This window comes from Alosa alosa, chromosome 11, assembly GCF_017589495.1.
Source record: "Alosa alosa isolate M-15738 ecotype Scorff River chromosome 11, AALO_Geno_1.1, whole genome shotgun sequence".
Taxonomy (NCBI): Eukaryota; Metazoa; Chordata; class Actinopteri; order Clupeiformes; family Clupeidae; genus Alosa; species Alosa alosa.
The window spans coordinates 25003903-25018902 of NC_063199.1; the positions used below are offsets into that span (position 1 = coordinate 25003903).

At 44.3% G+C, this 15000-nt stretch overlaps 1 protein-coding gene across 2 annotated transcripts in view; it reads right to left on the bottom strand.

Annotated features, from left to right (window-relative positions):
• Window positions 1-15000, bottom strand: part of tspan9a (tetraspanin 9a) — a 220100-nt gene that overhangs the window by 90834 nt on the left and 114266 nt on the right. The window contains exon 1 of one of the 2 annotated variants that reach the window (XM_048256846.1): window positions 1561-1901. The exons of the other annotated variant lie outside the window; for it this stretch is intronic. Coding sequence (XP_048112803.1) covers window positions 1561-1627 — 67 coding nt within the window. The 5' untranslated portion in view covers window positions 1628-1901. Of the gene's footprint in view, window positions 1-1560; window positions 1902-15000 lie in introns of those variants that run through there. 2 annotated transcript variants of the gene reach the window in all.

Consider the following 15000-nt stretch of genomic DNA (forward strand, 5'->3'; position numbering starts at 1 on the left):
TAAGCTAAGTCCAATAATGCTCTGGACATGAAAACACACACACACACACACACACACACACACACACACACACCTTCCACAGACTCATGGGATTAATGCCTCTGCGAGCACTGGGTCACTGTGGGCTCTCCTCTGCCTAATCTTCCGTAACAGCGCACCCCCCATCTTCCTTCGGCACTACTACTACCACTAACCCTTCACCCACACACAGGCCACTGGAGAGGAGTGCTTTACCTCTCTTTTATTTACACACATGCGCCAGCAAACCTCAATGGTCGTGATCAAAACATCAACTGTCAGCGTCAGCAGCAGCCCGATAACTCAGAAGCCAAATAACAGCTATTCTGCCGTACTGTTTCCTTGAGTGCCACAATTACCCATGCCCTGCCAATTTTCAAAAACGCCTCTCCTTCCTTTACCAACTGGTAACGACAGCTTATTTTTCACAAGAGCACAGCGAGCGGAAAAAACAAGTTAAAAGAGAAAGATACAACAAACAGACATCCAGCCACTGAGCATCACTGATGTCTAGACATGTGGAAGGAAAAGTCTAATTCACAGCAGAAGCCATTTTTTAATCTCCTTTTCAAGTCTTTCTTCTAGGCTGTCACGACTGACCTTTCTGTCCTTCAAGAACGTTACCTCTGCAGGCTGCATACAGTTTTAAACCTTTATTGCCTTGGCTGTCTGAAATATGAAAATTGAATTTGTGGCCCTTGCTCGTGGAGATGTATAACCTGAAGTCACACCGCGGTTATCAGATTGTAACAAGTTTTTCTAACTCTGCACTCCCTCCGTAGGTGGTGCCTTATTCCCCATCCCACAACTTCTTCTTTTGTCCCCTGAGAGACATCCATCTGTCTTATTTACTGACCAAACCTCCGCCGCCCACGTCCTCCCATCCTTTTCCTCAGCAAAAAAAAAAAAAGTCATGTTAGATTTGTTAGATTGTAACTGCTAAGTACAGTGTTCAGCTAATTCAATTGCTTCCACTAAACGTCAATGGGCATCTGCAAAAGCAGCAGTTAGGATGAGAGATGGGGGTGATGATTTTTTTGAACTATTCAGTTTTATGAGGTTACAAGGTAATGATGGCATTGAAAGAAATGCCGCTGTCTACATCAGTTTCAAGTGCATAGATTTTATCGGGAGCCCTGTCCAGCACGCACTTCAACCTAATAAGAGACTTCAAAACTGTTTGGCCACAGCTTAGCAGCCGTCTACTCCTATTATCTACACAAAGGCATCAACTCTCTTTCACACACACACACAGACACACACACACACACGAGCAAACATTAGCCAAATATCTCTTACTCTCCTTTCTCTTTGGCTCTCTCAGACGAGCTGTCAAAAGCATGCACGCCCTGACAAATGATTACCGAGGAGAACTCTCATATTTACAGCTGTGTACACACAGACATGCACAGGATTGGGAAAAGCCTTCACGCATATCCGGCCGTGTCTATGAATGGTTGCGGGGAAAAAAAAAGGAGAAAAGGAAGAGAAGAAAACACACACACACACACACACACACACAGAGGCTGCAGACAGACCGACCTGCAGACAGCTGAACCTCGATGCCCATCGCACTGAGGACCATGGTGGTGACTACGCTAGCAGCCATAGTCTTCCTCCTTCCGTCTCCTCTTCGCCAGCTAGCCAGCTAGCGAGCGAACGCGCCTCCCATTTGCGAGGTCACAGGTTTGCGCGGAGAGAGAGATGGGCAGGACACACACACACACACACACACACACACACACACACACAGACAGACACACATGCGAGACGATGGAACAAACACGCTCTCGTTACCCGCCTTCGTCATCAGCTGGAACATACGAGCGCGAGATCACGGCCTCGCAAAAGAGCACATCAGCAAGCCGCGTATTTGCCGCTAATTCACTCTGCCGCGCACAGACACACACAGCTGCTCGGGATGAATACGCTCCGTGTGTGTGTGTGTGTGTGTGTGTGTGTGTGTGTTAATACTGCTCATCACTCTCGCCTCACTGCATCAATTCAGGCTGGCATGGTTCCCTGGGCCACGTGCATGCCACGGGGCACGGGGCATTGTGCTCCCCCTGCGCCGAGTGGATCCTCCGCCGCGCGACTGGCAGAGATACGTACGGGGGGGAGGAAGGGGGGGGGCTGGCGACGCGGCTCGGCTCGGCGCGCTGATGCGCTGCTGCGCTGCTGCACTGCTCTCGGCCAGAGGCACCGATGGAGCACGGGAGGCCCGCCCAGGTGCACTCTGGGTATTGTGCTTGTTTGTTCGCTTGTGAGTCAGAGCAGCTCCCCCACCCGCCCGCACGTATTCTCCACTGCCATGGAGGCTTTCTGCCACCGCCAGTGCACAAGTACACACACACACACACACACACACACACACACACACACACACTCACACTGGCGCACACACACACACACAGGCAGGCACACACACACACACACACACACACACACACACACACACACACACACACACACACACACACACACACACACAGGTGCGCACACACACACGCAAACACACACCACATACAGACACACACATGCAGTCCAAGTGGTGTCCTACACACCAAAACCATTGCACCATGAGCAGGGGGTGGTGTGGTGAGCAGAGGTGGGGGGAGGGGATCAGACGGAACTACCTCGGATACGGCTCAATAGCAAGAGTGAGCGCACAGCCAGACTAAGTGGATTAGCGTAGGGCTAACTGGTGAAATGACTCCACTTAGAGATAGAAGGCAGATCGCCATGCTACTAAGACTCTTACAGCCTTACCAGGGGTATCTCAATATTAGGCCTAAAGTGGACTTTATTGTCCAGGGGAAAACCATCTTTAATCATGCTGTTTAAGGCTCGCTGTAGGCTACGCAAGCCAGGGGCAGAAGAGAGACTCCAAACACTAGACAGGGCACATATGGAAGAATTAGGCCACTAATTGGCATTAGTCCTCTAAAGGTAACGCTATCAAGAATTAGGATATGGGATTGACTTGGCGTGCTGGACAAAGGAAGACAACAGACCAAATCAAAGAGATTAAAAATAAGAAAAAACAGTCCATCTGGTTTTAAGTTGTTGACCACATCAAATATCATGTCAGAAGACTAATGTCATAAAGCGAACCACAGGGTAGGGTCAGATACAGCCTGTCACACCTGTCCATCTGCATTAACCAGTTACTCAAAAACCCAATCCGTTCTAATGGTGCTGTCTATTCTTGGAAAGGAGGGCTTCCAACACCTTCATTTGAATAAGCTAATAAGCTAAAACCTCCAAATGAATTTCATCCCACTGTAGAGAGCCAGAAGGCTCGAGGAACAATAGAAATTAGTTCTGTAATTACAAGTATTTAGCATGCATATTATCCAAAAGCTGCAAAAGTGTATGTGTGTCTTAGTGTGAGTGTGTGTGTGTGTGTGTGTGTGTGTGTGTGAGTGGTAGGCCTAATCATTTGGCAGATCAAGAACCGTAGTAATTTTTTAATGACGCACACACACAAAACAGATCGAGGGACTGTTCTATTCCCCAGTGACACTGCACACACTAACACTAACCTTCCATGCCATCTTTCCTGACTTCTTTCCAGGTGGGCTGCTGTTGTTTCAGCAAGCACAGAATCCCCACTGGGAAAACACTACAATGTGGACAGAACACTGCAGAGGACAACTGATGCCTCCTGCACAGGTTCAAAAACAGCCACTGTACTTTAGCCCACACACACACACACACACACACACACACAACACACACACACAGACACACACACTCTGAGTCAACATTAAGGGACAAGTCTAATGAGGCTGGCGTGAGTAAGTGCGTCTCCGTCTTGTCTGCTCCTCTCTGGGCATTCGGCCCACCCAAGGTCCTGCACACACACACACACACACACACACACACACACACACACACACACACACACGAGGGAGGGGACCTCTGTTCTTCTATTGCCCCTGCCCCTTCCTTCCCAGGGCCCCCTCGGCCTCTGTCCCTCCTCCGATGTGGCGTTGACTCCCTCGTCCTCTCGTCCCCAGTAAGTGGTGTTGGTTCAGGCCAGGCCACGCTCTATTTCAGGCTTGCAAGCGAGCAACCGCAGTCAGATGTCCATCTCATCTGATATTTACTGATATAGCCTGCCCTTTGTGGTGCCCAGTTAATTACGTTTGCAGGCACCCCGCGATGACGAGTCAATAGGTCCAGTTTCCAAAGCAGCCACCCTCTCCCCACTACACACACACACACACACACACACACTCACACACACTCCTTGCCCCCATCCCAGGGGTTAAGAGAGCTGATAGAGGTCGATATAAGGTGTCTGAGATGAGAGCCTAATTAGGAATTTATGAGTTCATAATAACGCAGACAGAGCTCTGAGCCAAAGAGAAAGAGAGAGAGAGAGAGAGAGAGAGAGAGAGAGAGAGAGAGAGAGAGAGAGAGAGAGAGAGAGAGAATAATAAAGGCAGAAATAGCGGAGTAGATTACATGCATATTTTTGGTGGATCTTTCTTAACAAATGCAATTTGCAGGACAAAATGTCTGATCTTTCTCAGCTACATTTTTTGGAGCTCATCAGAACTGGCAGGTGATCAGCATACTAAGATGGTCCATTAGCAGGAGATAGTGCTCATTACATTTGACAGAACATCAATAAATCCATGAAGACAATTTTGGACCTTAGTGATTTCAGTTGATGATTAGTGATTTCACTTCATGATTAGTGATTTCACTTCATAATTAGTGATTTCAGTTGATGATTAGTGATTTCAGTTGATGATTAGTGATTTCAGTTCATGATTAGTGATTTTCAGTTCATGATTACTGCTTTCAGTTCAAGATGTTTATAAAAATAAATTGATAGAGTTTTGGAAAAGAGCTCTTCATATGCTAGGCTATATTGTTTTCAAGACAGTCTAGCCTACCCATACCTGGTAAAGTATGATTTGATCATGCTTGCATATCTTAGGTCAGCCTTTATATTAGGGAAAAATACTTTGTGTCTGCATCCATGCCACTTGAAGCATGCTGGTAGAAATATCAGTAACACTTTATAATAACTACACACAATTCATAATTTATTAAGCCTTTGTTACAGGTTAATGGTTGTTAATGGTTTGTTCATCATTAGTAATTTATTGTTCATACACAATTTATCATCAGTAAAGCATTTGTTCACACAGTTATAAATGGTTTGTTCATAGTAAATAAGCCTATATCTAAAACACACATGGGCAACATACGGCCTGTGGGCTTTCCCTGACCGGCCAGCGTAAGGTCTGTGAAAAAACAGTAAGCTAGTCAAGAGCCTAGCATAGAGATAATGCACGCAAATCAATATCGTTGCTTTTATTTTGAAAGCAACTGCTATTTGTACGCCTATACATTTGTGCGTGGATGCATACGACGTAAACACCCTCACTGATGTGCTGGTGAATAGAATTTATGCTTCTGCGTCGACACAATGCAGTTGCCTTGCCTTTACGTCGCCGTAAACCTTTCAAAGTTTTGTGTCTCCTGTGTCTGCGTCGCTCACCACCGCAACGGTTGTTAGAATGTCGAACTCTTACTGCTGCTCGTTGGCAATAGCCTACGAAGTTTTCATTTCAAAACGTTACTGACAGATAGACAGTTTACAATTGGATAACCCCGCCATTGTAACCAAAATATGTCTTATTTATTTTAGTTTATTTGCAAAGCTTAGCGAACTAGTATGATGCTACTACCCACCGGTTGCTTGAAGCAGGAAAAAAAGTAAAGTTAAAGCAAAAATAGTTTTCTTTGTGCATGTTGATTAACTAATGACAGCTTACTATTGTCTGCTCCACATTCTCATACTCTAATTCTGCACAGAGTTAATTTAATGATGGTAATGATTTAATGCTGAAATATTGCTGAGTGTTGATGAAATGGTGGAACAGGCCTATGGTTGTACTGACTCCTTCACATTTTCATGGCCTAGCCTAATTATATAGATATTGTACTACTTTTTTATAACTGAAATAATTTTCAAGGTCAAAAAATAATTTTCGAGAAGGATTAAATACTGGACATAATATTAAATATTTCCTTTTTTCCTTCGTCTCCCTCACATTTTCATCTGTTCTTACAAGTAGTAACCAAAACCATATGATTTACTTATATGTTATACAAGAACAAAATATAATTGAACAAAATTGAGTTCAGACTTGAGTTCTGTATTTTGGGTCCGGCCATCCTCAACAGTCCCAGTTTGTCATGTGGCCCCTTGGGGAAATTAGTTGCCCACACCTGATCTAAAATATGTTTATATATTATTGTTAATACATAATAAATGTAGGTAATAAATTAAGTATTAGGAAGTGGTTTATAAAATATGTATCCTCACAATAACTAATCATTAGTGCATGTGTATGTAACAACTGTTAAAAAATGGAAATATTACTTCATCAACAAAATATTATTGCATACTTTATTAAGTATTAACATTATAAACATATTTTAGATATAGGCTTATTTACCATGAAGAAACCATTTATAACTGTGTGTACAAATACTTTATTTATGAGAATTAACATAGGAGCAATGCTTTACAAATGATGAACAAAGCATTTTGTAATAGTTTGCAACTGGTTTATAATGGGAAAATGATTTCATTTATAAGCGGTTGTTTAATTATTTATTAAGTATAAATCATGTACTTACAAACATATTTCTTGGATAGGCTTATTTATTATGAACAAACCATTTATAACTGTGTGAACAAATGCTTTACTGATGATAAATTATGTATGAACAAGAAATTACTAATGATGAACAAACCATTAACTAATAAGTAACAAAGGCTTAACAAATGATGAATTGTGTGTAGTTATTATAAAGTGTTACCGAAATATCTATTCAAAAGCACAGTTTATCTGTGCATGCCATGACCAACTTTTTGATTTTTGATTTGGAAAGCAAGTTTATTATTTTGGGCTGCTATTAGAATATATTAGAATTTCAGCCCAAAGTGTGGGCTTTGGATAAAAGCACCAGCTAAATGACTACATGTAAAAACAGAAGAGCCCCAGAACTTTCCTGGTAACATTCGATCATTACTTATCATCAAGGTGTTTTATGCCTCCAATGTTGTCTTCAAGGCAGCGCTGCCTGGAAGGCACTAGGGTTAGGCATGGGTTAAGGTTAGGGTTGGGGTTGGGGTTAGGTTTAGGATTAGGTGCCTTTAAGTCAGCGGTGGCAGCACTGCCTGGAAGACGACGTTGGGGGCATAAAACACCATTGAGCCTGCAGCAGAGGTTTGCTGTAACATTTACAGTCTTCACACTCCTCTAAATTGCTTGCTTTTACACTTGGCTTGTATGAATCTAAAGGCTCTTGAAACAAAGCATCAACTGCAATCCTACTTCAGTGACTAGAGCATTACTAAGCAACCTCTAAGCCAATTGTTCCTTCCACCCTCTATTTGAGAGCAAACATCGCTTTAGGCGCTGTGATAATATCTGTAGTCGTGACACTTTTCTAATATCGGTCTGCAGTGCGGGGTGGCTAACGCAGTCTCTGCTGTGTCAGAGACGCTGACACACACACAGAGCTATCTCTAGACTGACCCCAGTTAGACCTCTGCAGGGAGAGGATGACCACACACACACACACACACACACACACACACACACAGACAGACAGGATTCTTCAGTCTGTTCTCTTCAACTCTGTGAGCCTGCCAGTCTAGACCACACGTACAGAGTGAATGAGGCCTCTCTGGGTGAGTGGGAAGAACAAGATGGAGAGAAAGACAGAAAGAGTCCCGTGTTGCTCAGTAGGTCCTGGACACTCTTGTACAAATGCATACGTTGCTACCAGTGTGAGCTAAGCTTGTTAACCCCGTTTAGTCAATGTCACAAAAGACCTGATTGGCTTTGACAGCTCTGAATATACCACTACAACCCTGTCAATGAAACCTGATGAAATGTAATTTAGAGAAAAGAGAGGGGGAATGAGAGGGAGAGAGAGAGAGAAAGAAAGACAGACAGAGCAAGAGAGAAATTAGAGAGAGAGAGAGAGAGAGAGAGAGACTGCAAGAGGTCACAATGGCTAAGAGACAAGGGAGATGTGAGTCGCACATTTAAATCGAGATCAAAAGCACATAAACCCTCCACTCCATAATCGCCCGCAAGGGAGACACACAGCAGCCAATCAGAGGGGCCGTGTGGCATGACAGCTAACACTGACAGTGACACTTAGTCTCTGTGGAACTGCACGTCTGTGTCTCTCTCCCTGTGTGAGTGTGTGTGTGAGTGTGTGTGTGTGTGTGTGTGTGTGTGTGTGTGTGTGTGTGTTTGACAGGGTATTATGATAACACAGATCAAAGACCCCCAGAGGCCCATTCTCTGGTTATATGAATGCAATTTTAAAACGCAGGCATATAAATACGCACATGTAGTGCGATAAGCGGCTGGAGTCATTACAAATCTCCTCTTGGCTTTTCACTGGAGACAGCAAGTGATGCAGGAGGCCTTTGGTCACCGACTTATTGGAGTTAATTAAAGTTCACACAGAGACCAAGATGAGACAGAAGCAGAGCTAATGTATAAATAAGAACACAAGGAGAGGAAGAGGAGGAGAAGGAGGAAGAGGAGATGAGGAGGAGGAGGGAGAGGAGGAGGAAGCAGAGCTATTGTATAAATAAGAACACAAGGAGAGAGGAGGAGGAGGAGGAGGACACTAATGCACTGAAATGGATGAAACATATAAAGCATTGTGCTGGCAGACTGAAAAGGGTGGCATAATGAAAGTGTAATGGTTGACACTTAGAAGTACACACTGGCTTGAGCTCTCTTTCACACACACACACACACTCACACACACACACACACACACACACACACACACACACACACACACACACACGCATCCATTAAAAGGCTGATCTTTACATTAAGGAAGACTATGTAGAGAGTGTTAAAGTAGAAAAGACCTTCAGAAAATAGAGTGAGAGAGAGACAGAGCAGACAGGTGTTATATTGACAGAGAGTAGAGGACGACGGGTTGGAAGGACAGCACTTAGAGATGGACGGCCTGTCTGTCTGCTCACACACTTTTACTTTTCTCTCCGCTCTACCTCTAAATCACACACGCACGCACACACGCACGCATGCACACACACACACACAGGTGTGCACGAACACACACACAGACACACTCCGCCACAGCAGCTAAAGTAATCAAGGGTACACGCTCAGCACGAAGCATGGTGACAGCAATCACTCCGTCCTTCCTAAGTCGTTGGCCTTGTCCATATATTTCAATGTCGCATGCCTAAACTCAAACACCCCAACACACACACACACACACACACACACACACACACACACACACACACACACACACACACCACTACCAGCCCCAGCCTCAGCTTATGGCCTTGTCTAGACGTTTAAATCTCACACACCTCGACACACACACACACAGCTTTGCACTGCCATATCTGGTAACTTAGGAAATAAAAACAAACTTTTAAAATGCATGCACGACCTTTGCCCTCTCTCCTACTGTCCTCTTATGGATGCATCAGAATGTTTATCCACTTTCAGATGTCTGATACTTGGAAGTAACCAGTGAAATAGTGCTGGTTAAGGGAGAACAGGCTCTAGGCCTGAGTCTGAAGACATTTCACATTTCACATTTACATTTAATCTTTTAGAAGACACTTTTATCCAAAGCAACTTGCAAAAATGAGGAATAGAACTCAAGGAGAGGAGACCATAGGTAACATTTAATACTACATGTATCAATACATTTTAAGTTGTTTTGCCACAATCTAAATCTAAATAATGGCATGAACTAAACTAGGACTGAACTGAATTAAAATACAGATCCTATCCTCCTGACTACCAGAGGTACATTTTGTCCTTTCTAGAGGACATTTATAAACTTGTCTATCTCCCAGACCATGCATACTACTGAGCTAAATCCTGTTATTCTCTAAAGAGAACATTCAGGACTTTTATTTGATAACAAATGTATGGGGGTGGGGTTTTGGGAACTTCCTCTTTCTTTTTTAAAATGCCCATGTGGTGAAGGACACAATTTTTCAGGAAGAAACCCCCCAAAAAAAAAAAAAGTTCCCAAAACCCCATCCCCATAAATTTGATACCATTTAAAAGTCCTAAATGTCCTCTTTAGAGAACAAAAGGAATTAGCTCAGTATGGTGTGGGAGATATTCCAGTTTAGAAAGGTCCTCTAGAGAGGACAAAAATTAACTGCTGGTAGTCAGGAGGTTATGGCAAAACTGGATCTGGACAATGAATCCGGGGCTAAGGAATCAAATGTAAGATGATGACCTCACTCTCGCATGTGTCACCTGTCCAGGCCTGGCAGACACAGGAAGGGATGCAACCTCAGAACGTGGCCCAGATGCACTCCAGGGTCACCTGCTCTCTGGGACCGGAGAGTTAACATGCCGCCAGGTGGACGGACATTGTTTTTCCTTTGGCACAGAAGTGGCCATCGACTTAGCTTATCTACCCTGAGTTTATGGCAGTCAGAACAAAGCTGGGCAGGGCTACTGTAAGTGTCCCGCTTCTCTCTATGGACACACTGCCAACCCTGTATGCAGCACGAGGGGGTACACACTTCCCTTTTCCTCTTCTATAGATAGGGGTGGGGGGGGGTGGGGTGGGGGTGGGGGGGGGTTAAATTACCCCCTGGATTAGAACAGAGACTGGGGGTGTTTGTATTTTTGGGTGTGTGCAAGGGTAAGGGAGAAGAGGAAAGAGGATGTGGTTTATGGGCTACGCCGAGCACCCGTAACCGAATCGGCACCCGACCGGCTCCCTGGACGTTATCCCGCGTTTCCAGGGAACGTGCGGATGTTGGCTGTGCCGCCGACGCCTATTTAAAACCTGTGAGCATGTCATTAAAGGACACAAACACACGCACACACACATACAGAAGCACGACCAAACGTACGCGCCTAGTAAGACCTGTGGTCGACTGGGCTCCACACAGGCGCCATTCAGGTAATCCAACACACATCACACATACCTGCACACACACACACACACACACACACACACACACACACACACTTGAACCCTATCTCGGGTGAACTAAAAGTGGTCAAAGAACAGGGTGGTAGCAGAAGATCGACAGGGGGACCGTAATAGTGTGTGTGTGATGTGTCTGTGGTGTGTGTGTGTGTGTGTGTGTGTGTGTGTGTGTGTGTGTGTGTGTGTGTGTGTGTGTGTGTAAATGTGTCTTTACAAATAGGGCATGATGAATTGGCCTGGGGCTCTATGTGACTAAAGATCATGTCAGCTTTACCTTGTGGAAACTACTCGCAATCCCTTTTAACTGGAGGGCATGTCAAACTTGACGCTAGGGCTTGCTGAATTCTCGCCACTTTCGGCTGCTGAGACAGTGAAGCCTTGTGACTAAACATTGCAGAGTGGTCTAATTTAACAAGGGTATCACACGTCTTCACACAAATCTTCACAGAGTCACTGGAGTGGTGCTTTATGTACGTTAAACATGCATAGACCTAAAATGACCCCAAAACTTTTAATGCCCCAACTGAAAACTCATTTGCACTTACTTGCATTGCAGATCTATTCTGCTGTGGCTAGCTCATCGAATGCAGAGTTGTTGCTATGGTTACGAACATTTGCTAGCTATGACAACAGTGGAAGTGTCATATTTTTGTCAGAGAAAGTGTTAGTACAATCCCAGCAGATTTATTCAGAATAATGTAATTTCCACATAGAACTCAGCTCTCAATTTCAGTACTTGCATGACAAGAGGAACATCCACACAGCTGTCTCTGTGAAGGAAAACTAGAAATGTGTCACATTGATGTGTTACTTGGAAATAAAAGTACCAAAGTAACTCAGCAAGATGAGTTTGAACATGAGCAGAGGAGGCAACAAACCTCCAGTTAACCATCACTTCAATGTGGTTCTCAGTTATCGGTCACTGAATGTGATAGTGGCCTTACAGAACATAGTGGACACACGGAATAACAACATCACCACCATTCCTTTTTCACACACACACACACACACACACACACACACACACACACACACACACACACACCCTTTCTCCCTTCTGCTCTGCTCTGTTTCCGTGTTTGCAGGATTAGAGGGTCGGGGACTTCGCTCACAGTCGAGTGGGTTTAATATTCTGACTCAGGAGAAGAAACTGGCGCAGTCTGTCTTTCAAAGGGAGGTGAAGGGGGGAACAAAAACTAATGACTACCCTACATGACATAGAGGAAAGAGAGCAGGAGCCAGGGATGGAGACAGTGAGAAAGACAGGAAGATAGAGTTTGTGTGTGTGAGTGTACAGTAAGAGAGAGGGAGAGAGAGAGAGAGAGACAGAGGGAGAGAGGGAGGGAGATAGAGAGAGAGGGAGGGAGAGAGATAGAGGGAGAGAGAGAGGGGGGGACTGAGAAAGACTGACAAAGAGAATGTGTATTGTGAGAAATAGAGAGCGCAAAAGAGGGAGGGAGAGAGAGAGGGATGGAGAGAGGGAGGGAGAGGTGCTGACACAGCTCCTGTAGGGTCTAACAAGCTGTATCAATATTTCACCATCCCTTCTCTGACAAACAACAGGATAGAACTGTGTTACTCCCTGAGGACAGAGAACAAGTGAACAACAGAAAAGAGAGAGATAGAGAGAGATCATGGAAAGAAAGAGGGGAAGAGAATAATATTTGTTCACTGATGTTTTGCTTCGGCAACACAACACTGCTATTTTAGATCATGCAGAGACATAAAGAGAAAAAGAGAGGGATGAAAAAGAGAGATGAAGAGTAATATAAAGAAAGAAAGACACAAACACAGACAGAGCTTGAGCCTGTGAGTTGACCTTTAGCGTCATGGGGAAATGGAAGGGGGATTAACCGTAGCGGGTGTATCCGAAACAGCAGCAGATGTTTGAGCAGCCTGCCGTACACGCGGACTCCTATGACACTATAAGCTCACACTCCACGCATCTCATGTGTGTAACTGAGGTTACAGAACACAAAAATCTCTTTTTGTTTGTTTGCTCACAAACTCATGTGTGTAACTGAGGTTCATCATGTGTGTAAATGACACAGTCTTTTTTTTTGGGTGTTCTCTCTATCTTTATGACACAGGGGTGTGGTGGCCTGAGGTGGCCATCTGAGATGGGAGCGGATGGAGTGGGCAGGAGAGAGGGGGAGCAACTGGCCTGAGCCCCCTGGCATCGTCCTGGCCTGGAGAAGGGCCTGGCTGGCGAGGTCTGGCAAATTCTGGCCAGGGCAGGACGGGGCGGTGGATGCCGGACCCTCAAAGGAACCAGAATCTTCAGATCCCACCAGATGGTCATCCATGCTGTGTGTGTGTGTGTGTGTGTGTGTGTGTGTGTGTGTGTGTGTGTGTGTGTGTGTCTTTCTTTATTACTCTTTGATCTCTCTTTTAAAAAGAGAGAGAGAGAGAGAAAGCAAAACATCAGTGAATTGATTAGTGTCCCCTTTGTGTGTGTGATGTGTGTGTGTGTGTGTGTGTGTGAGAGAGAGAGAGTGAGAGAGTGGATTGAGAGAGAGAGTGTGTGAGAGAGTGTGAGTGTGTGTGTGTGAGAGAGTGTGTGTGAGATTGTGAGAGAGTGTGTGTGTGTGTGTGTGTGTGTGTGTGTGTGTGTGTGTGTGTGTGTGTGTGTGTGTGAGAGAGAGAGAGTACAACTGCCAACAATGTTGTATGTTTGTTTTTTATTATTAGAATTGTCGTTTTACTTGTATGTCTTACTTAATTTCCCAATTCTGTTAAACATTTCCTGTATCTTTGTGTACATGTAATTGAGCTTTGGCAATAATTTTGCTGAAACAAAGCACGCCAATAAAAAAGCTTTCTTGAATTGAATTGAGAGAGAGAGAGAGAGAAAAGATAGAGAAGTGAGTAAGTGGAAGGTGAGTAAGGGAGTGGAGAGAGGAGTGAGTGAGTGAGTGAGTGGTGGAGTGAGTGAGTGGAGGGAGGAGTGAGAGAGAGAGAGAGAGAGAGAGAGAGAGAGAGAGAGAGAGGAGAGAGAGAGAGCCCATCTGAGGTGAAGGGGGGAGTGTGTCTAAGGGGTAAAGAAACAAATAAACATCTATAGCTGGAGGCGACCTCAGTTTCTGAGCGGCTTGGCGAAAGGGCAGATGACCAGGACGCCCAACACTCCGCACAACGCACAAAACCTTTTGCCAACCTCTGCCAAATGCTCGCACAGCCGGAGGGCACAGATGGCATGGGCAGAGAGGCACAGGAACAGACCATGCCACCGTGGAGACCTTCTACTTGGATTAGTGTTGGGAAATCCAACCAAAGGGGATTATGGCCACTGTCCAGCGAAGCGGGGAGGTTTTTGTGTTGGTTGCTGATGACACTGATCACAATGAAGATAGCATACATGATCCATCAGTCAGTTGCTTTGCTCAATCAATTCAATACTCCCACTGAATTCATAAGCAGTTAGGAAATGAAAAAGATATGTTGGACATCTGCATGCAATATATCAGTGCATTTTATGTGTTTGAATATTCTGGAGAAAACTCCCTTTTTTGATAATTAAAACATCATCATCAATTTAGTGAGGAAAGAACTCACAAAGGAGCCGGCTGGTAGAATAATTTTTCACTTTTCAATTTCACCAAATATTAACAGAAAGAATTAAAGGCATATAAAGTGCTGCTCCCATTTTCCAAATTACTAATTTACCTAATTAGATCCTTTGTGCTATTATTCATTTCCACACATCTTCTCTTTCTCATTTATCTATACTGTATATGTTATCAATCATTAACATTTACCTTACGTATTTATTATAACTTATTGCCTTATTTATAGAATTGATGTATGTATGTAGAGGCTATTTGAATAATACAAGGATTCTAGTCATGTGCAAAAAGGCATTTTAATGGAAGACTCAAAAGTCGTCAAAAAGTCTTTGCCACATCAATCAAGCAAAACCACATGCTTTTTCAAATGTGAGAAAGCACTTGACCAAAACCCCTCTGT